The sequence below is a fragment of the Bos taurus genome, chromosome 17, assembly GCF_002263795.3.
Source record: "Bos taurus isolate L1 Dominette 01449 registration number 42190680 breed Hereford chromosome 17, ARS-UCD2.0, whole genome shotgun sequence".
Lineage (NCBI taxonomy): Eukaryota > Metazoa > Chordata > Mammalia > Artiodactyla > Bovidae > Bos > Bos taurus.
In genome coordinates, this window is record NC_037344.1 from 7,211,896 (window position 1) to 7,234,940 (window position 23,045).

The 23,045-nt window shown below is 34.7% G+C and overlaps 1 protein-coding gene across 7 annotated transcripts in view; it reads left to right on the top strand.

The window, feature by feature from the left end:
- LRBA (LPS responsive beige-like anchor protein) overlaps positions 1-23,045 on the top strand; it is a 757,395-nt gene that overhangs the window by 412,578 nt on the left and 321,772 nt on the right. For all 7 annotated transcript variants that reach the window (XM_024977540.2, XM_024977539.2, XM_024977542.2 and 4 more), the window contains exons 38-40: positions 12,174-12,298; positions 20,115-20,261; positions 22,771-22,907. In XM_024977540.2, coding sequence (XP_024833308.1) covers positions 12,174-12,298; positions 20,115-20,261; positions 22,771-22,907 — 409 coding nt within the window. The remainder of the gene's footprint in view (positions 1-12,173; positions 12,299-20,114; positions 20,262-22,770; positions 22,908-23,045) is intronic.

The window sequence follows — 23,045 nt, forward strand, 5'->3', positions numbered from 1 at the left end:
TCCCAATTTACATGTTATGGCCTTCCAGGTTGCCTTCTATTACTTTGGAAAATGCCTCTCCATTGTGTTCTCAAAGGACTTTTTGTATATATTAAAATTGTCTCTTCATATATCCATTTCTTCCATTGGACTGTGAGGTCCTTGAGGACAATGACTCTGTCACCAAATGACTCCTTCTTAAGTCTCCAGTGCCTGTATAGATCCTTGAGCATCATTGGTGCTTAATAAGTGTTTGTTGATTAAATAGATGAATGAATGAGTGAAATACGAGCTGGTTAGTTTTTCATCTCTCGTCCTTTACAACCAGGCGAGAACCTTTCTTCTTTACTTCATTTCCTACTGGGACCAACCAAATGAAATTACTTAATTTTCTGACCTCTATACTTTGCTTATGTTCTCTTAAAAGCCTACAATGCCATCTTCTTCCTAGTATATCAACTGAAACTTGACCCCTTCTTAAAGGTCTTCCTCAAAAATCTCTTGCTCCTTCAAGTGTTTCCTGATCCCTTTAAAACATGTGTGATCACTTACTCCTTTTTCTGAATTTCCAAAGCTCTGGATTTTTACTTTTCTTACTGCATTAATCTTATGCCATGTAATTCTTTGCTGCTTTTATCCCATTTATTAGATTGTAAAGGCCTTGAGATTAGAGATTCTGTGTTCCTCATATGAGTGTCCTGTATAGCACCTCAGTCAGTGCTTTCTAAATAGTAGTGGACACTCAGGAAAAAAATGTTTGTAAATGAATATAATTAAGCCAAAGCAGAACTGGTTTTTGAGAGCCAGAAAAAATATGAAATGCAGTAAAGAAAGGGAGGAAAATAAATCACTTCCGAATGTGAATAATTGCTTCAAAATTGAAAGCACTAGAAAGTTTCTAGGAGATGCCAGCAACTATTGAAAGAACCGGCTTCCAACTGTCTTAAAAACCTGGAAGTGTAACCTAATAAGCCCGTTCTCCCCTGTGGATAAGGAGCATATACTTTTGCTAATTTATCTAGGTTGCAAAGAATGGTATATATATTTTCTATTTTATGCTAGGTAAAATCTGTTATTTGCTTTTGCCAGAATTTATAGCACATTACAGCACCCTGAGCATTTTGGATTAAAGGCAGCAAGTGTTGGATTATGCTGGCCTGCTGATACATTTCAGCCTTTAAATTATTTATTTAAAAATATGAATGTCATACACTGGAGGCTGATGCTTCTTTGCCTTTTCTGTCTCTCCCTATAACTTATAAACTATCCTAAGAACAACAGCAACAAAAATGTGCTATAGGGCCTGAGTTTGAGAAAAAAGCATGTCCTAGATGCCAAAGTAGTGGTTCTTTGCCATGAGACTGGGTTCCTATGTATGCTTTAAAAACATGGAGTTTCTACACATTTGGGGCAGGTGATCAGAGCTACTAGAAACATTCAGTGAATATGAATAGATTTCAGACTTTTTAGTAACAAAAGCTGACCTACCCTACACAGTACTTACAGTTTTACTTTAATTTTACTTACCTGATAAAGAGCAGTGGAGCAGTATAACCCCTTCCCCTAGCCACCAAACTTATAGCCTTGCTATTTCAATTTTGGTGATGCTAGTGCTGGAAAAAGTAATACCTTGTAATTGTTCTTTGTTGGAATATGTGCACATAGTCATATAATTTATAAAAAATTTAGGTTCTATTCTAATCCATCATTTTATAAAAGAGATGTTAAAACATAGAAATGAACTGTCATACTATATTTCTGACACTAGTATGAATATCTTGGTGTAGAAGTAGTAGCATTACCAAAATCCTCTGGTAATGAAGAGTTCCAGAGGGAAGGTCTAGCTTTGTTTCTTCGTGGCTAAATGGCTTGACTTCTGAGCCTTAATTCTTCACCTGTTAATTTGGTGGTATATTCCTAATTTATAGGATTGTTTTAAGAATTAAATGAGATCATGTATAAAATACTTAGTGTAGAGTGCCTGATACATCATCAACAGTCAGTAAATTTTAGTTCCCATGCCCATTCCAGAAGCTCAGAGTGGTTTATTTCTCAAGAGAGTGAAGTCCTATCTTCCTAAGGCTTCAGATTATTCTTTGTGTGTATGTTGTCCAGCTCTGTGACTATTTATTACTGTGATCATACAGCTTGAATATTGGAGACAGTCTCCAAATATAGTATAGACTCAATTCTTTTCTTCTAGGCATGGTTTAATACAAGTTGAAAATTCATAACAGTATCAGATAGAAGGAGAGGATACACTGATTAAACATATATTGACTAATTATTTGGGAAACCAAATTATCATCAATATCAGTGACTTGAAAGCAGGGTAAATTTGGTTTCCCAATGAATCAGTGTGTAATAAGCTTCCATTTAAGTGTTTGTTTCATTGAGGTCCGGGAAGATCATGGGTTTATCGTGCTTACCCATCCCAGACGTTCTCATTGTTTTCCTACTCGTTTTCCTTTACCTTCCTTGAGTGAGTTTAGCCAACTGCTCTTTTTACTGTTGCCTCTTAGGTTGCTGAACATGGCTGGGGATGGGGAGGATCACAGTTGTACAGATTAGTGCCACTTCAGCCGAATGGTTTCCAGTCTCTGCTAGGCCTTCAGAACTACTTAAGTCATCCTCAAACTTTGCTTTAGTTAGCTTTCTTTCACATTCCCCAAGGCAGCTCTCTAAAATTTTATCCTTTCATTCTGTACTTTACTCAAAACCCTCCTGTTTAATAGAGGAAATAGAAATAACCAGGCCGAAATTAGTCCTTCAGTTTTTCTTCTCTTTGAAGTTTGTCGTTTTCACTTGCACGCATACTTATCTGTTTTTCACCTTCTTTAATTACCTTATCTCCCTAGTTCCTTTCATTGACAAAAAATTTTAAAATAAAGTCAGTAACTGTTGTATATTGATGCAATGGAATATTTTTCAGCAATAAAAAAAAATATAGTGCTGTTATAGCCATGACATAGTTGGATCTCAGAAACATTATTCTGGGCTTCCTTGGTGGTCCAGTGGTTGGGAATTTGCTTTGCGATACAAGGAACACCAGTTTGATCTCTGGTCAGGGAAGATTCCACATGCCACGGGACTGCGAAGCACATACACTACAGCTGCTGAGCCCATGCGTCACAAGTACTGAAGCCCAGGTGGCCTGGAGCCCACGCTCCACAACAAGACAAGCACCACAATGAGAAACCTGTGCACCACACCTGGAGAAAGCCTGTGAACAGCGAAGAAGAGCCAGTCACTTATCTAAATAAATATTTATGAAGTAAATAATATTTAATTTAAATAATTATTTAGTAATTTAAAATAATTTTAAATAAATATAGATATAATACAATAAATATTTACAAATATAATGAATAATTAAATTTATGTAACTTAAATATTAATAAATATTTTTAAAAAGAGATGTCCTTAAAAGATAAATTAGACTCAGTTTTTTAGTATCTTTTATATATAAAAGAAATGTTAAAGAAAAAAATGCATTCTCATGGGCTCTCTGAAAAGTTCCAGTACTAACAATGATGCCTTTAACCAATTACTTATAATTTGACTTGTTTTAGATTGGCCCATGGAGAAGGCAATGGCACCCTACTCAAGTATTCTTGCCTGGAAAATCCCATGGACAGAGGAGCCTGGTAGGCTGCAGTCCATGGGGTCGCTAGGAGTCGGACATGACTGAACAACTTCACTTTCACTTTTCACTTTCATGCATTGGAGAAGGAAGTGGCAACCCACTCCAGTGTTCTTGCCTGGAGAATCCCAGGGACGGGGCAGCCTGGTGGGCTGCCTCTCTGGGGTCGTGCAGAGTCGGACACGACTGAAGCAACTTAGCAGCAGATTGGCCCAAACTTAAGACACTGTAGTCCAGAGCAAACCCTATATTGTCTAACCTATATAATGTGAAATCCTGTACTTATCCATCCTCAAGGAAGGGAGAATAGTGGGTATGGGATTTCTTTGGAGGGAAAGAAACATTTTAAAATTAGATTATTGTGATTGTTGCACAACTCTGTACACATTACAAAGCATTGAACTGTATACTGTAAACAAGTGAGCTTTATGGTATGTAAATTATATATTATAAAATTGTTTAAAACACACAGAAAGCAATCAAAAGCTTCCCTCCATTCTTTGTCTTTCTGGACATTTTTATCAGAATTAAATATTGCTGGCCATTCAGTGCTCTGAAGAATCTTTGCTTGTTTGTCTTTTTTGGCATCATTCTATTTTGCTTCTTCTATTATCTTATTGATTATGAGAATCAATTACTTCCTTTCCTGTTTCTTTCCTCTTTTATAATTTTTAAATATTGGAATTTCCTAGATTTCACTTTTTCCTGTCCTTTCAATATAGTTTTCACTGGATCTAGCGCAATACCTAGCCAATAGTAAACACTCAATAAATTTTTGTTAGACAAATATCTAAACCCATTGACTTCCAAGGCTAATCAGTCTCCCAATTTTATATGTCTAGTCCAGACTGCTTTTCCGAGTTCCCAGGTTATATTGCTTACTTATTAGACATGCCTACCTAGACTTCCCAGGTGGCGCTAGTGGTGAAGAATCTGTGTGCCAGTGAAGGAGATGCAAGAGTTGAGGCTTCAGTCTTTGCAGAAGATCTCCTGAAGGAGGGAATGACAACCCACTCCACTGTTCTTGCCTACAAAATTCCATGGACAAAGGAGACTGGCAGGCTACAGTCTCTGGGGCTGGAAAGAGTAGGATATGATTGAGTGACTGTGCACACCTAGATATTATTAGGAATCTATGATACGGTTATTTCCACCAACCATGTCTACTTAAGCTGCTTCATTTCAGTTAAATAGCGTCTTTATCCCCTCCTCACAAACCTCAATTTTATTCTCATTATCTCCTTTTTTCTCACCTCCCACATTGAATGTCTCATCAAATCTTATTCCATTTCAAGTATGTCTCTGTATCATAGCCTCTACAGTCTATCCCCACTGTCTTATTTTATATTTCTGTCATATAACATACAAGGTTGATCATAAATAATCCTTTATTTAAAAAGTTTAGTTATCTCTCTGTTGACTATAAGATGTAAAAAGTAACTATTTTAGTTAACCATACAGTGACTTTTGAAATCTTGATTCTAACCCTGTGTTTCCTGCCTTAGTTTTTGCCACTCTGAGGCTGCTTTGAAATGATCTTGCTTACCCAAACCCTCTTTGATAGAAATGCCTTTTATGTCAGCCTTTGTGCATGATGTTTCTTCTGTTTGTAATGCCTTTTCTTTTTTGCCAAGCAGACTTCTATTTATCGTTTAAATTATTTTTAGAAAATCATCTTGTTCATTCTTTAATTATTAAGTGCTGGTTTTGTTTCAGTTACTATGCTTGGTCAGTGAATTACATAGACACAAACCCTTGTCCTCATGGAACTTACAAAATAGATCCTCACTGAAAGCTTAATGAAATCTTCAGTCCTCCCAGGCAGGGTTAATTAGTACTTTGATTGTACCTATAATAGTATCCAAAAGAGTTTCTAGAGGAAATGTCTTGTGAAAAGCTCATTGGCTTTGAAGTCCATAGAATCTTATGATTTACTACTGATGGGTAAGACTGAGCTTTTCATCTTAAAAATGAAAAGAGCAGTGTTTAATCATGGATGGCTTGTAGTGAGGCTTGTTGATAATGCTTGTAAAAGAGTGTAATGTCTAGCGTTCAGTTCAGTCGCTCAGTCATGTCCGACTCTTTGTGACCTGTCTAGCATACAGCAGCCTAGTGCAGTAATTGTTATCTCATTTAAAATTTATTGTCTATATTCGATAATTTTCTTACTCTGATTCTAATGTAAAAAATTCTGTGCTGAACCCAGCGTAGTTTATTTGTAGGTACCAAGATTTGGTGTATAGTTGGCACTCAACTGATTTTTGCTGAATTACTTTTTAAATAAGATTTTTGGGGAAAAGAGAACAGAGATGTGCAATTGGTGTGGCTACTGAGGTGAATTTTAAAGTTTCTGGTATCCAATGATATCATATATTTTAATTTGTTTTTCAATTCTCTGTTGTTAGAATCTTAACTGGTAGTACAATTAACATTAGATTTTGATTTCTCATAACCTATTCCTGGTAAAAATACTGAGTGAATAAATGGTTAACAGGCTAACAACAGCTAGGAAAACTTTGGTATTATTTTTTGAATAATTGACTCCGTTGCAAGATTGTATTTCTTTTGAAATGTCCAAATTTAATGAGAATGGGTCTCTAGTTGTCTCTGAAAGCAAACAGAAATACACTGAATAGCTCCATTGCTTAAGTTCATTACTACATAAAATGTAATTTTACCTGATTAACACGTATGGTGCTCTAGTGGCTCAATGTAATAGAAATTCTCTGTGTAAGTCCTCGATAAAGAAAGGATTCCACTTCAAAAGGTGTCTCTACTGAAACTGAAGGATTTTTTCCTTTTTTTTTTATTAAGATAGCATAGTGCATAGATCACTTGCGTTTGATTTATAGTCGGTATCTGGTAAACAGGTTTTAGTTAATATTCTGTCTATCTGCATGAAGGCACAGTAGATTTCAGCTTGTGAGATAAAGCATTCTTTTATATTGTACGATAACCTATATAGTACCTGCACATTATTTCAGCAAGATTTATGCAGAAAGTGAAACCCTTCTAGAACTTAAGTGCTTTTATCTTCTAACCGACAGTGCACTGAAAATGTTTATGTGCTTCTTTTTTAGAGGCTACCATTTAAGTTGTAGCTAATGTCTAGTGTTAATTTTTAATCTAAAACCGTAGAATTAGAAGCTAGCCAGATATAGGAGTCAGAAAAATAGGTAATATACAAATATAAGAGCAAAATATGAATACCAGAATTTTCTAGGATTTAGAACTTTTTTTCTGGCCATAATTTATTACTGACTTGTGGTAAGGTCGTCAAGATTTATCAGGCATTGTCACAAGAAAATAGGAAAGATGGAAAATTGAATATTTTTATAATATAATTGAATTTGACAGTTATTCTTTTTAAGACTAGAATTCATTTATTGGTATAGATTCAAGTTACATAAAAATAACCCTACAACCAAAGGGATCACAAACATGCATATATTTGACTAATTTAAATAATGTGACAATGCATTTAGATTATATAATAACTAGAATAATTTTTATAAGAACTACCCCTCATTTCAGTAATTAACATTGTTTTACTGTAATAGAATGATAGTAGAACATAATATACCTTAATAGAACAATATGAATTTAATGACTTCAGTGAAATAAATGTCAGGGTTTCTCTTTTGTTCTTGATTATTTTATTCTGAATATTGAATTTTGCCTGTTTCTTTGACAGTCATGCCTATTTGTGGTCCGAACACCTTTTACTGCATCAGGGAAATGCTAAATGTGTGACTGCTACTGATAGCATCTGAAGGGCTTATTCTGTTCCCTATTCTGAAGATTAGATTTAACTTGGGCAGAGAAAAAAGGAGCCTGAGCAAAGAAAGAAGTGGGGAGAAGATAAGATGTCCTCAGAGTACCCTGTCATTTCTCATAGGGTGCTTGCACACTGCAGCACAAAATGAACGTTGCACGACTCCAGGAGTGCCATTTGAACAAATTTGGTGAGAACAGTGCTCTTTCGCGCTGTGCCATTTAATAGAGCTCTGCTCTATCGCACATGATTTTTAAATTCTTACTGTTTTCTCATCTGTCTTTTCTCAAGGTCAGAGACAAAATATCATAATAATCTTTGTATCCCTAGCTCCTGGCTCAAGGTTGAGTTAGTCATTATTAGGCAGTGTTTTAGGAGTCTACTTCAGTATCCATCCATTCAACACTGTGAATTGGCCGATTGGATTGCCATACTTTCTCTGAGGAAAGCTAAAGTTTAGAGAGTCTTATAATTTACTTGTGGAAAACAATACATTTTTTTATAGGTAAACCATTCAACTGTTAGAGGAAGATTATGGATTATCCCTTAGTTACTGATTCTCTGTTTTAATATTTCTTCCTTTTCCAAGTGATTCTCTTTTGGCTCATCCTTATTCATTTTCTTTAGTAGATCAAATCACTGTCCACAGTGGGCCTGGGAGGGGAACAAATAGCCTATCTATTGCTGCTTGAGTTGTATTTCCTTCTAAGATTTATTTCATCAGTCTATCTGATTTTGTTCTTGTAGAATAGAAAGTACATATTCTGTATATAAAAATGGCATTGTGTTATATTACGTAGCTCATAGCAATATGTTAAAGTTCTATTTGTACAAATACATATATGTGGTTTTTAAAAGAGTAGAAAGGTAATTAGATGACTTTTGCAGAGTCAGACATGACTGATGCAACTGAGCATGCACGCATGCTTATACTTTGAAAAAGACAGGCCTATGTTATCATTTTAATCTTAGACTTTGAGATTAGGCCAAAGAAAGGGGGAGAAATAATTAGAAAGAAACATTAGAACATTTATTTTCACTGTCATTATTTACACACGTACAGCTTCTCAAATATAGTATATTCCTCTTAGTCCAAGGTGCTTGGAGCTTGTGTACTAACAGGGGACCTGACTACCAGACCTTTTATAGAGAAGGCTTTATTTCTAGATCTTATAGAGCCTAGGGTTACATCCTGAATTTGAGTGCTTTTTTGAGGATCTTAGTTTTAATTATTTGTAAAAATGGATATAGATGAGGTTTGTGAATGTGACATCATGTAGTACTAATGTAATTTTTTTGATAGATACAGATATATAGAGGTATAGGTATATAGTGATCTAGATGTATATTTATAAGTTCTCAGAATAAGTGATTTCTCATCTTATCCATGCTTGTATTTGGTTAGCAGTCTGTTTCTGAATACATGAAGTCTTTTAAATTTTTCTGCCATACCATAGTGATAACTACAAAAATATATAACAACTTAGTTCATAAACTTATGAGAAAAGTGTTGGATCAGTTTCCCAAATATGTCAGTTTCTTATCCTTTTTCCCCAAGAAGGAGATTTTGGAGAGGGAGTGTCAGTATTTCCTAAGTAAGAGTGAAATCTTTATGTGAATAATCAAAAGATATTAAGTTGATGATTGAAACCTACACATTCCCCTTTCCAGTCATGTTCTAAACTGACAAATTGTGACTCATTTTCTCAGTGATAGAGCTTTATGCTGAGACTGTATGTTGTTGGAAGGAGCAGAGTTGGGACAAAACAGTGAATTTTTATGTCTCAGTTTCTTACTATGTAGATGACTTTAAACTTGCTAGTAATTACCCTTATCTGAAAGAAAAAATGAATATGACTTATTTTTTTCAAAGAACATATATTACTCTTAACAATCAGAAATTGGTTGATAAATGCTAATTTTTTCGAATGAGGCTAATAATGATTCCATTTTGAGTAAATTCGTTGGAGGTTTTTATTCTGCATTATCTGGAGAGACTTTAAAAAATGTACTGAAATTATTGGTCTCTCTAACTGACTTTTGTAATCCATTCTGGATCTGTGATCTGAAATGAGTGATTTTGCTTTTGTCTTCAGACTAAATTGTTGTAACAGGGGGTAGACTACTTGCATTGAGAAGATATTCTGAGATGTAGTTTTCAGGATAGTGGAAAGATTATCATGCTGAGGTATAGATTTCTTCATTTTATTTGAATATATCTAAAGTATTTTTAAATTTTTGATAGAATGGTTATGTTTGAAGACAGAAGTCCATAATTAGGGTAAATAAAACTTACCTTAAAATTTTTTCTACGATGTGCACAGCTTCTCCATTTCTAATACATCAGTGTTTCTGTTTCAGCCAAATGTCACCATTGTGACTATTATTTGTTACTGTTGAAGAGCTCAAAAATAAATATTATAGTTCTGTTTCCTCCTAGTTGTGGTTATTATTGTTACAGATATTTTCTTTGAGTTTCTTGAAAATTTGTGGATGATTTTATAATTCCTCTGCTTTTTCTACTGCTTAACAAAAATGATCACACACATGCTTTAATAGCCATCAGATTTGACTTCTCTCTCAAGTATTACGGAATCTATTGTTACCTAATTTAGTAACAATTTTGTAATAGCAGCTTAACACCTCTTATAATTTTAATTGTTATCAAGAAGAATGACATCGTTTAATTTGACTCAAAATTCAGAAGGATGGATGAATGACAAATTAATAATTTACCACCTTTGCATAATACTGAAGCACAGAATATTAGAAGGATTGATGGCAGAAAAGGTTAACAAATTTTAGCAGCTTTCATTAGCTTTACACCGTCATATGTTTGTGGTGCTGACTGAAATAGGCTTTGTAGGAGATCTCAGTCTAGGGAACTAATTACTTGTGCCGATTGCTGCTCTGATGAATAGACCCTCATTGTATCATTCCCCTGAAGACGAGGAGCAGCCTGTGATTCACGACTGCATCCTGGCTGATATTTGATAATAATTTTAACAGATAAATGTAGGTGGGCAGAATGATGAAGTACCTATCCAAGCTCCATGACTATCAAAGCCATACACATAGCCATCTGTGTACCGCCTTTCCCCCACTATCCTAAGGAGAATTTTATTAATTGAGTTCAAACAACTGTTTTTATGTATTCTATAGGTATTTCTTATTTAACTTTAAATGCTATCATAATAATAGTTTTCATTTGAAGGGTAGACAGCAAAATAACAGAAGAACGAAAGAGGTTTTTAATTTTTTTCTCTTTGAGGACAACAGTTCTTACACATTTTTATATTTCACTTAGATTACTTTATATTTCCTCCTCTTTAGGCATGAACAAAATCGACAAAGGAAATCTTTGCTGTTTCCTTGTCTACCCAGCATTCTCATGAAGAGCATAGGATTCCTATTGTTTTTTTATGAATGCTTTCATTAATCTAAGCTAATTTTTAATTGGTGAAGTACTTACTTACAAATCTATTTTGAACTTTTAAAGGTAGCTTCTTTAACCATCAAAATATGGATAACTTTTACGTAGGTATTTTGGGACTGTCAGTTGGTCAAGGCTACTAATTTGTCAAAGGTGACAGGTACAATTTTATTAGCTCATGAAATACAAGTGAGGTTTTATTTTGCATTAGTCATTTTTTTTGCAGAAGCTTTGATTATGAATTTTAAAATTTCATTATTGAAACTTACAGGTTTTCATGTTGTATATCTCTAGTGTAAATATATCCTGCAGAGATTTTTTTTTAACTGTAACTGAAAAAACTTCATATTAGTGTTTTCCTTAGAAAACATTTTTCAGCATGCTAGATCATGATTAGTTAATAGAAAAGAAAGTTGACATTCATATATTGCCATGTAAAAAGATCTACATAATTGGGGAAAATAGAGTGGAACTTGAATTGAGTGAACCCTTTAAAAAATACATTTCTAAAAGTATGCTTTTGATACAGCAATTATTGCACATCATATACCATGTAGTTTTTAATTAAATATAAAAACAGACTACATAAAACAGAAATCCAATCTGATTTGCTTGAAAATAGATTGCTATTTCACTCTATAGGAATGGTTTATTTAAAAACAGTAAGTGGAAAAGAAATGCATTTTCTTGTGTTGTTCTAAGCCTCAGGGGCTAAATGTAATGAATATTTTAAGAGATTATTTTAATTAAATTCCTGCACATCTAAACAGAGTAATATTTTATTATCACATACATAACCATGTAACTGAGATATTCATTAAAGTTAACACTTTCTGGACCAAGAATTCATGGTATGATTTACTGACCTTGTGCAAAAAGGCACAAATTAGGAAGAAAAATGAAGGGGGACAGACTTTGATTAATATAGGTAATGCTATCCCGTATTTATAATAGCCCTTTCCCTATTCTGGTTTATAAATGCAGCCACAGAGAAAGGTGCCCTGCTGAGGCTGAAATGAGGCTGAAATCAGAGCACATGCCACTGGAGTGTGGGGAAACTGATCACACTGTCAGCAATTCATTTCAAAATGATGTATTTAGTGCTCATTTCACCTTCCAAGAAAAAGGAAAAGGAGTTCCTTAGACTGGAAGGTGATATTGTTATTTTCAAGGACATACCTAAGTTAAAGATTGCAGAAAGGGGAGTGTGAGGTGGAGGGAGAATTAAGAGGAATGGGAGGGAAAAAAAGGCAGAGCAAACAAGGAGAGCTTTATGCAGAAATTCAGTGCTACCACGCTGTTTGATAATTGCTAACATATGTGGCTTCTCTGTTTCATTGTAGTCGTCCTCGTGAGTTCTGGCGCCTCGACTACTGGGAAGATGACTTGCGGCGCCGGCGACGATTTGTGCGTAACCCTCTAGGATCGACACATCCTGAAGCGACACTAAAAACAGCCGTGGAACATGGTCAGTGTGTAAACCACTCCTTGCCAGTAGCGAGCAGCAGGTACAGTACTTGGTAATGAAGAGCATAACTTCATTATTACAAGGTACTGTAAAATGCTCCAGTGCCACATTCCCCAGCTACTCACCCCGGAATCAGAAGTCAAATTCTTATAGTTAGTGTAGGGTCCTATTAAATTATGGTGTCAAGTGGATTTATTTATTATGTTACACATGCAAAACTTACTTAACATAGACCCTTTGTTTCAGAGTAGGAGGATAAAATATTTCTCCTTTTAAGTGACATACTCAGCTTTGAGTGAATTAATCCAGGACGTCTGTCTTAAATCCATGAATATCAGAAAGACAGCATTTACAAACCAAATAGGTTTCCAGGTCTTGTCGGATGTGTATGGTTTTCCCTCAATCATGGTATTTTAGCATGAGATTATGAAGTGGGAGAGATAGTAATAAACGTCCAAGTGCCTCGATACTTTCTGAGCCTTGATTTGTAGATGGTTGTGATAGATGGCTCCTGGAAAAAGAAGAGACATTATTTTCATATGTTCCTGTTCTGCATCATCTTGTTATCAGAACTTAACAATTTTTCCTTTTTTGATATAATGCATAGCACTGTGATTCAGTTGAGGTAGAAGCCTCACAAGCAAATTGGGAAAACTGAAAATGTCCTTTGGACTTGATAATATATCGTCTTTGATCATAGGGTTTCTACATAGGTTTTGTAATTTTTGAAAGCCAATTAAGTTTTGTTGGTTAAGGGGGGAAATGTACCCACTCATATTAAATTGTTTTTGATTTTATAAAATAAAAATTGGTTAGTTTTTAGTAAGATGAAAAATAGTTCTAATTTCCCTTCTTCGGGGTATTAGTTTAACATGCAGCAGCTTATGGTTAAATGATAATATGTAATGTCCAAAATAAATGTTAAATTACATTCAAGAAGGATATTAAGAATTTAGATTAAAAGTCTGTGATCTTAGGTTTGGCCTCAGTCAGGCAGCTTAACCTCTTGCACTCAGCCTTAAAGAGCCATTTCTGGAAGAAAATGTCCACAATATGTCATCAGATACAACACCAAATGTGACATCAGTCCTTTAAAATAAATGATCATACAGAGAATAGTCAATAACAAAGTGATCTTAAAGCAATAATAGTCACAGGGCCCTACATCTTCAGCTACAGGAGGTGGAGAAGGAGAAATAAGATGTAGAATTAATTAGGCCACTTTTGGTTTTAAGGTTCAAGTGCTTTTTATGTAGTGCTATGAATTTCAAGAGTTTTATATATATATTTTTTCTTCTTTCATTTTGTTTTTGGCCTTTTTTTGTTGTTTTAGTTAATAACTCTTACACTGAGAAAAAATTAGCCTTTTGCAGTTTTATTCTTCTCTCAAAAAGATGTTGCCATGTGCACTTAAAATTTAATAAGTATCTTTCTTATTAATTTTCATTTAGCATTCAGTTGTGAGTTCTGAAGTCTATGAATGACAGTAAAAATATTTTTATGAAAAATGTTCCTTTTCTATCTGGAGGGGGGGGCCCTGTTTTCTAAAATTGCATATAGGCAAACTGTTAGTACTTTATCATGAAAGAAATAACACTAACTGAATTTAAAATCTGTTGTACAGAGCTTATTAAAGTCAATTGATCAAAAATAGTACTTTGAACCACTTTGGGGAGCCATAGGATATTTTATAATGAGTAAATTTTAACTTTGTGGTTGAATTTTAACTTTTCAAATAACATTATGTCAACTTTTTTAATGCTGAGTCATATGTTTTTTAAAAGATGTTTGTTAGCAATGCTTACTGTCATTTAAGACTTATAATCCTATTTAGAAGTAGATTTCACTCCAGTTAGTCTAAATAGTAATTGAAAGGTTAACATAATGTTATCTGTGTTTTATTATGCATTTTTAAATTAAGAGAGAAGTAAAGTTTAGCATTTTATGTAATTCCATTCTATTTGGTAATACTTTATACTAGTTTCATAATAATTGATACTTAAAGGACTGAAAGATTAAAAATATATATTTAAATCTGAAATATAGTTTTAAAAACTAACAGACTGTGTATTATGTAGTAGATGCTTCCAGTTAAGAAGATGTTATATTTTATATAACTTTTTAAAAAAAAGGTAAAAGCTCTAGCTAATCAAATATTATTTATTATAAAATTTTAAATAATAATGATTAGTCAGTTTTGGAACTCAGCACGTAGATTGTAGTTTAGTATTGTTTGATGTCTGTGCGATTTATGCCACTGTATTAGGTAAGCAAAGAGCTTAATTTTTTGATGTTTTATTAATTGGAGTATCTTTTAGTTCACATTCAGTTTTAGTTTTGTATTAATTATAAAGCTCTTTGTTTTTTTAATCCTAACTTAATTACAGTAAGGAAGCTAATAAAAATAAGTATTGATATATTAAGAATCACGTATGCAAAACAACATAGTTAATGTGATCAAAATGCAGTTGAAACCATAGAATTTATTGTGGATGAACACTGTGCTTCAATGTTGAAGTCAAAGAATTAAATAGATTTTCCTGAAGATAGTATGTCACTTTCATGCTCTTTTATGACTTCTCACTTTTATTTGTAATTTAACTAAGGAGATAGGACATTTTGGAAATGCACAATCTTAAAACATCACAAACTATAGTACTGTTATTAAAAGAAGATATCTAAATAGAAATACTGTTGGCGATTAGTTATGTATTTTAGTGGTAGGAGCCATCTTTTTTATAGATTGATTTGATTTGAAGGAAAGCCTCTGGTGTAAGGGTGGCAGAGTAAATACCTGAAGAGTGATGCTCTCTGTTCAGGCGATCAATACCAGCCCCATGACTCTACTTCTGGCTACCTTCTAGTTAAAAACAAATTTTTTAATTCTGACAATTTAATTGCCCTTCCCAAGTTCACATTAACTTGCTTGGGGAAAAGGGCTTTAGGTAATTTTTCACAGAGAGACCCTCCAAAGTGGTTATTTATAAAAGTCATTTTGTAATGGGAGATTTCTTTAACTTTGTAGAAACTGAGTCATATTTTAAAATTAAAATTAATACTTCCTCTTATGATGAAATATTCTTTATAAAAACTAGCAGCAGGAAGCAGAGGTGGGTATTTGATTTTTTGAGGGCATTTTCTCCAATTTTGTAGTTTTAAAATATATCAGAAATCATTTGTAATGATTTGTAGCTTTCTCCTAATGCACAGAGTCCAGTCTGTCAGTTATTTATCATCAGAGCATTTTAGATCTGAAAAGAACTTAAAGCTAAAGTCTAGTCTGACTTTATTCTTTACAGATAAGGAAACTGAGGAAACAAAAGTCCAACATACTTCTTAGTAGATATAGAGCTAAATCCCAGGTTAACTGATGGCTCATCAGATTTTCTTATCACTCTGCTGTACTGTCTTTTAAAATTCATTGTTAAATATAATGGAAATTTTATATTCAAAGACATGTAAAAAATGTTTTAAATGGTGGAAAGCTTGGTTTTAATTCAAATACTAAAACAGTTTAGCACTAGAATCTGATTGCATTTAAGACATGTTTATTTTGTAGAGAATTTGCATACTAATAGAAGTACATGAGTATTTTACATAGTTTTACAAGTGTCTTGTAGTCACATTTACTGATACAAGCAACTCATCTGATTTTCTAGGGATGACAGACCATGTAAAGACTGTAAATCATGTCATTCTCTCATATCTTCAAATAATGCCAGATATTATTGCTTCTTTTTTTAGGATAAACATACATTAGATTCTCTGTCTAAAGCTTTTGAGAAACCCATGTTGGACTTGGCTTTTTCTGCTAATTACACTTTGTCGTTTAACTAACTTTTCTAGAATAAATTTTATTGACTTTGGAAATTGCATAAACTATAAAGGAGAATTAGTTTAGGACAGTAGTTGAATATAAGATATTCTTCATGTGTCCTGTTCAGAATCAACAGTTATGGTATCCACTGCACATCACACTAAGTGGATACTCATATATATTTTATGTATAATTAAGGTCACTTTGTTATACCAGTCATTATCTTTCTTTTTTATTTAACAAAGTGGCTAATTCTTAATGTATAAATCTTTTATCGTAATATGGACTATTGATAATTCCAGTTCACTAGAACAGTCACTGGACTTTTAAAAAGAGATTATATATCATGGGTAGAACAGTATTCTATATTCTTTTCCTGTTTTAATTTTACATGGCTTGTCTGTGTTACCTAGATAAATCAACTCATGCCCAGAGGTACCTCTGAAGAACTTGAACTTTACATTTTGAGGACCAGCTTTTCTCTGAGCCTGCTCATTGCTTGTAGCCCCAGTGAATCACATGTTTCAAATAAAACATTTTTTACAGATTTCTGCAGTTTTATGTAGCAGTTGCAACTTAGTTATCAAGTTAGGATAAATATTAAATCAGAATAAGATATGAGATTAGTGAAGGCAGTTTGTTGATAGTGAAATGAAAAATTTAAACAGTTGTCATGTTTTTTAGTAATTTTATTAACTAGAAAAGATGTGAATCAAGCTTTAAAATTGAACCAAAAGTATATTTTGACTTCATCCAATTAAACTTTTATACAAGTGTAGGATACACTCACAGAAGATATTAAAATAATTGATTCTTGTTTTAATGGTTGATTGAGTATAAGACAAATGAAAGTTAAAAACATACTTTTCCCAGCACATATAAACATGATAATTATCTTTTATTTTATGCTTGGGACAGTTTTGTTCTAATATTGAGGGGGGGAAAAAGTTCTTTAGTAGAAAGCTATTAGACCACTGAGAATTGAACACCAGCGCATGTGGTGTGTATTAGAGTACTGTTGGTAATTTTACTGCTGCTAACTTAAAATCCTCAAGGGGGAGTTAATTACAGGAAAACCATTCTAAATATCAGTAAGCTGCATATTTTCCGTGACAAGAGCTTTTTCAGTTGAGGTTGAACAATCCCAGAATCTGAGCTTGTAAAAATAAGTAAATAAATAAATTAAAGTGGTGTTTGTATGTGTACAGTAGAACTATAGTGTTTTAAATTTTTTCTATCAAATTTTGTTTAATTCAGAAGTTATTGTGTCTTATTTGTTGTCAGCATGATGAGAAACATATTTAAAATTTTAAAATTTCAGTTGGAAGGGATAAAAGGTTATAGTTAGTAGTCATTTAAATGAATGTAATTTATTTACTGAGCTATTTTAAACCATTGCATATGGCCACTGATGAGTCTTACAGTCATTTCATTTTTTGCAAATGTTTTCAGATTAAATTTTTTTTTTCCTTCTTTCAAATAAGGTTGGTATACTTCAGAACATGTATGGCAGTAATCAGAGAAAGTAATGAGTGAGCTGTTGAATTTCGTTGTTTCGGATTTGTTGGGCCTATGTTCATCAGATTTAGGTTTGGAAATGAATATGTCTTTATTCTGTACTTATTTCTTATGATTGTGACTTAATCTTTTAAAATGCATTATGGGAAACATTAGATTTAGTGAATCAACCAGTAAATTATGTATACATTCATATTTGCACATTGATTATTTTCATTTTCTCTGGCATAGTGGTTAGAAGCCCAGATTCTGGTGCCACAGGGACTAGATTTGATTCCTGACTCTACTTCTCATTAACTGTGTTGCCTTGAGGAAGTTATAAAACCTCTCTGAGTGTGTTTGCTCACGTGAAAAGGAGAATTTAGCAGAAGGCATATGAGAAGTAAATGAGTTAAATGTTTAAAGTGCTTTTGAATACTCTTCGGCATATGATAAGTGTACTTAATTTTAGCATTATTATTATTATTTCTGTTTTGAAGGAATTATGCATCCAGGAAGTGAGAATGTAGCATACTGAGTTTGTGCTAAAATTCTTGACTGGCTACTGTTAATTTATTATAATTTACTTCATTAACAAAGTACAGATGATGATGATTTTTCTTGTGTTTCTCTGTGACTATTTTTAGTAAAATTGTTAGTAAGTTGAAAAAGATCATGTTAGCAATGTTTGTGATTTCAAGGTATGGAAATATAAATGCCGCAAATATAAACAATGATGTAAAAACTTATATTCCTATTTTCCAAAAAAATAGTGGTTTTTTTGGTATGTTTCTTTATCGTATTTAAGAAAATAGAGCCATTTTAATATATACTTCTAAGTTCTTTTCAATTATTGAGACCTTCATATATTTTTAACCATACTATGCTATATGTGGGTGTGAGAGAAAATAAGATTTTATTTATCCATAGGGGATAATCAATACTAAACAGAGAAAGCTTCTTCCCATGACTTTCTTATTTAATAGAAAGCTCCTGTGTTCATTTAAATAATGTCATAAATATTATATGTAAATATTATACATGGTGAACTCACAATAAATATGATAAAAATAAACTTTTACCCTTTAACATTATCCATAACCATACCTATTAAATTCAAAGAAGCCTTTGTCTCATTAACCAGTTAGGACACATGCAGTTTAACTATTTAGAATAAATTCTATAGATAAACATTTCTTCAGACTGAGTGCTTTATCCTGTATCTGGGTTTGGAGCCTCGTGTCTCGGCAGGTATTGCAGTGGAGCAAAAAGCCTCTCCATCTGATTGCTGTCAGTAGCTGCTGCCTGGTGGAGCAGGTGCTTTTACCTCTCAGGTCTCCTGGGTGGAAACCGGGAATGTCAGTCACATAGTGAGGATTCTGAACTTTCCCTTATGTGACACTATGAGCTTTAAAATATCCCAGTCCGGAAGTTAGTATCTGTTTTTGTGTGTTTCTTAAGGAGAAGGCTGCTCAAAGTGAGGGGAGTCATCTTGGAGGGTTACAGGGTTTTGAGCTTCTGCGCGGACTCTTTCCAGCTGCCCTCCCACTCGTCTCCCTGGGTCCGCCGCTGGCTATGGGTGCTCTGCAGAGCTCTCTCGGTGCTGTTCCCTTTCCTTCCTTCCTTCCTTAGGCTGCCTCGGCACTGTGATTCTGGCGGTTCTGGCGCGGCTGCTCTGCACAGGCTGCTCCAGTTTGGGCGGTGTGAGGCTCCTTGCCCAGATGCCTCTCATCGCGGGCTTTCTGTTATGTTTGCCCCTGGGGCGTCTTAGCCCTTTAGTTTAAACACATGGAGGAGGTAGTGTTTGAGCCTCCACTTCGTTTCCACACTGCCTTGCTCTTGGATATTTGTGTAAGGGCTGCAGCAGGGGTGTGGCAGGGGTGAAATGTATGGAAGGTCGGTGTGAAGGAAAAAGGGCGGATGGAGGGAGAGGAAGAGCCTGCAGTTTCTGGGAGCTGCTATGGCTTTATTAGCATCAGCCACGGCCTCAGAAGCTGGCCTGGATCCTCATTGGCTGCGAATAGCTCTCGGCCCTAAACCCTTCTTATTTCTGGATTCTCCTTCACAGCCACTCCCCCACCATTTCAGAATGTTTGTGGGTATAATATTTTTCACAGGAATAAATCAGTCCTCCTTTTTTTTCAGTGTTAAGCTGGTATTGTTTCCAAAACTAGGTTCTGATTTTTTTCTACTAACACAAAAAAAGTGCTGTTATTGAACCCTCTTCTGCCTTAAATATAAGTAAACAAATGGTTCAGTGAGCAGTGCCAGGGTCAGATTTAATGGGATTAGGGTGCTTGTTCAAGGTAACGTTAGACTAGGTTTGGGGAATCACGGTTGTCAGAAGGAACGTGTGGGCCATGCCCATCATTTTCCCCACCCTGGATGATGCTGGGTAAAAGGAGTGACCATCTTGGCCACCTCTCCTTACCTCAGTTCCCTGCCCCTCTGCCAGGACTCTTCCCAGAGTTGATGGACAGCTTTGTTTCCTTTTCATTTCAGCTGCAGATGAAGATATTCTTGCTAAAGGAAAACAGTCCATCAAGAGTCAGGCTTTAGGAAATCAGAACTCGGAAAACGAGACCCTCCTGGAAGGCGACGATGATACTCTATCATCCATGGATGAGAAAGATTTAGAGAATCTCACCGGTAAATTCAGTGGTTGTGCACATACTTCAGCTAGCTCTGGTCCAAGAAGCATTTAATTACTTACTTTTCCAGCTGTGACTGCTAGGACTACCAGCTTTGCACCCACAGTTACATTAAATGAAGACTGTTTTTGTTCTTCTAAACATTTTCCCCCTCATCTTCAATACTGTATCCCCGTCACTCTATTCTGTTCATTCTCTTTACCCTACTCATCTTTTTCTTTGATGAATAATCTTTACTGAGAAAGAATAAAAGTGTAAAGCAGCAACAACAAAATTGCATCACCCATCTAATGGGAGTTAACCTAATCTCTACAGAATGAGAGCTATAAGTAAAATTATGGCAATTGCTTTGTAAATAAAGCTTGGAGGCAGATGAGCTATTTGCTTTGATATACAGATCTTAAGAAACATGCTGCATATACATTTAACTCTCTCAAAAAAAATGCATTTCAAGAATGCTATGGCTTTTCACAGGATTCACATATTTTACCTGATGTAGGAATTTTTGATTTGCGCTCTGCAGATTTTCAGTTTTACTTCCCTTAAGGGAAAAATTCTCTTGTTTAGCTTGAAATTTTAGTCATTCATTAAATGGCTTTTTTTTTTTTTAGTGCCCGAGACTATGTCCCTCAAGGAGGAAAATCTGAAAGATTCTAGAACTTCTATGGATGAAAGTTATATACCCTTCTATTTTGATAACTTTACATTAAAAGGAATGAAAAAAATCTTTCATTTAGTGACATATCTGCAACCATGCAATGAATGATAATGAAAAGCAAAAATATGATGGTATCTTCCCTGATGGCCATAAATCTCTTTGTAAAGTGAAATAAAATTAATTGGAGCATACTGTTAAGGGGTTTGGGGTGGGGGTAGAAAGGAAGGTGTGCACTGCTATTCTCTAGTCTCTTCCTTTGCATCCATTTACCCATTTCCTCCTCCTTTATTTTGCCTCTATTCTTGCTACTAGTAATACATTCATACAGTAATAGAGGTGAAAGGGGAGTTTAATTATATAATCTTGACAATGGCAATAGGATTAAGAAGTAATCCACACTAATAAAGTGGTGTGGGTTAGAAATGAAGTGGAAATTGTCAGGGGTCTTCTGTAGGACCTAGGCTGCCCCAGCTCCTGCAGCTGTCTGCTTACCCTGTAATTGAATGTCTGAGAATGATTGAAAAAATGTTATTTCTTCTCAGGATTACATGCTAATGTACGGAGGGCAAAGGAGACAGCAAAAGAACACATAGCTGCTTATTTCATCCATTTATGGGGATGAGCTTTGGGAAATCATGGCTGTTCTGCAGTTATCTGCTGCCCATCTGCAAACACAATGTATTTGTACATTGGGAATAGAGGGCAAAACCTGCTCTGATCTCCGCAGAGCATCCCTCCTATTGTCCTGCTGGCACACATTAAGATTGATGTGAGATTAAGGACCAACACCCTTCAACAATCGATGGAAATGCCAATTCATCTGAATTTTGAAACACTTATTCACCCATTGATTACCTGAATAGGTGTACCTTGTTTGTAGGCACTGTATTAATTCAAGACTATAAATGCCAGTCTTGTCTTGCTTTTTTCTTCACCTATAGGATTTTTCCAATGAGGAATTTACATGGAATTTCAAAACCTTGCTACATCTATCGCTACATAAGTATATAGATGTATAATCGTTATTTTTAGTCCTTATTTTAGGTTTGGCTCTAATATACTTTATGCTCTTCTATCTGTACTGAATCCATTGTTTTCAGTAGCAGGCTGATTTGTCTCTTTGATAAGCCCTGTGGAGATTTGATTATTCCAATAAAAATTCATTCACTTGGAAACCCACCCTCCAGCTGTTTACTCCCAGAGTCCCCGAACTACACTAATATTAGATTTGGACACATTGAACAATATTTAACAATGGAAGGGCAGGCTTAGAAAAGAAGTATTTTTCCCAGTTTTTTATGGGGTAAAGTTGTTATGGAAGAGGTTTTGTGTCAACCTGGCACACAATCTTTATCAGATAATATGGTTTAACATTTCTCACTTCACTGATAAGCTGGTGATCTTTTTATAATCATGCCTCAGCCAAACACTAAGCTAACCTCTGGCCTTGGGAACCTATGGAGTCTTCCTTGCTCCTGGTTGTTGCTCCATGTTGTTTGATAGCCCGAGGCTTGTTTTCTAAATGGAATGTGGATGGACTTACTTAGGCAGAGTCACCTTCTAACCAGGAGATTAGACCAACGCTTGGCAGACTCCTTGTAAAATAATTGCTTTGTAGTTTACTGTTATGATTAACCGCCTTTTATATATAGATTTCTTAATATGAGAACCCTAACTTTGCATTTTCAGCGGGAGGTTTGGGGTGGACAGAATTTGTAAGTGTAAAAGGGGTTGGCAGGCAGTTTGCTAGAGGAGAAAATTTAAAAATTATATGAAATTTCTGCCTGAATCCACTTGATTTTTTTAAAAATGTCACTCCAACTTGTCCGGCTTGTCTTTCCTTTGGCAGGTCCTGTTAGCCTGAGCACACCAGCTCAGCTTGTGGCCCCCTCTGTTGTCGTAAAGGGCACTCTTTCTGTCACCTCCTCCGAACTCTATTTTGAGGTGGATGAAGAAGACCCTAACTTCAAGAAAATCGACCCCAAGGTGAGAAGATGAGGAGTGGGTTTCCTTTTTATGGAATTTTTGTTTTTCTTATGATGGTATGGTGGACTGCTGTTGAGTAAGACTGGCGTTAGTAAAATCTGAGAGAAATAGTTTGAATTTCTTGATGAATTGCTTCTG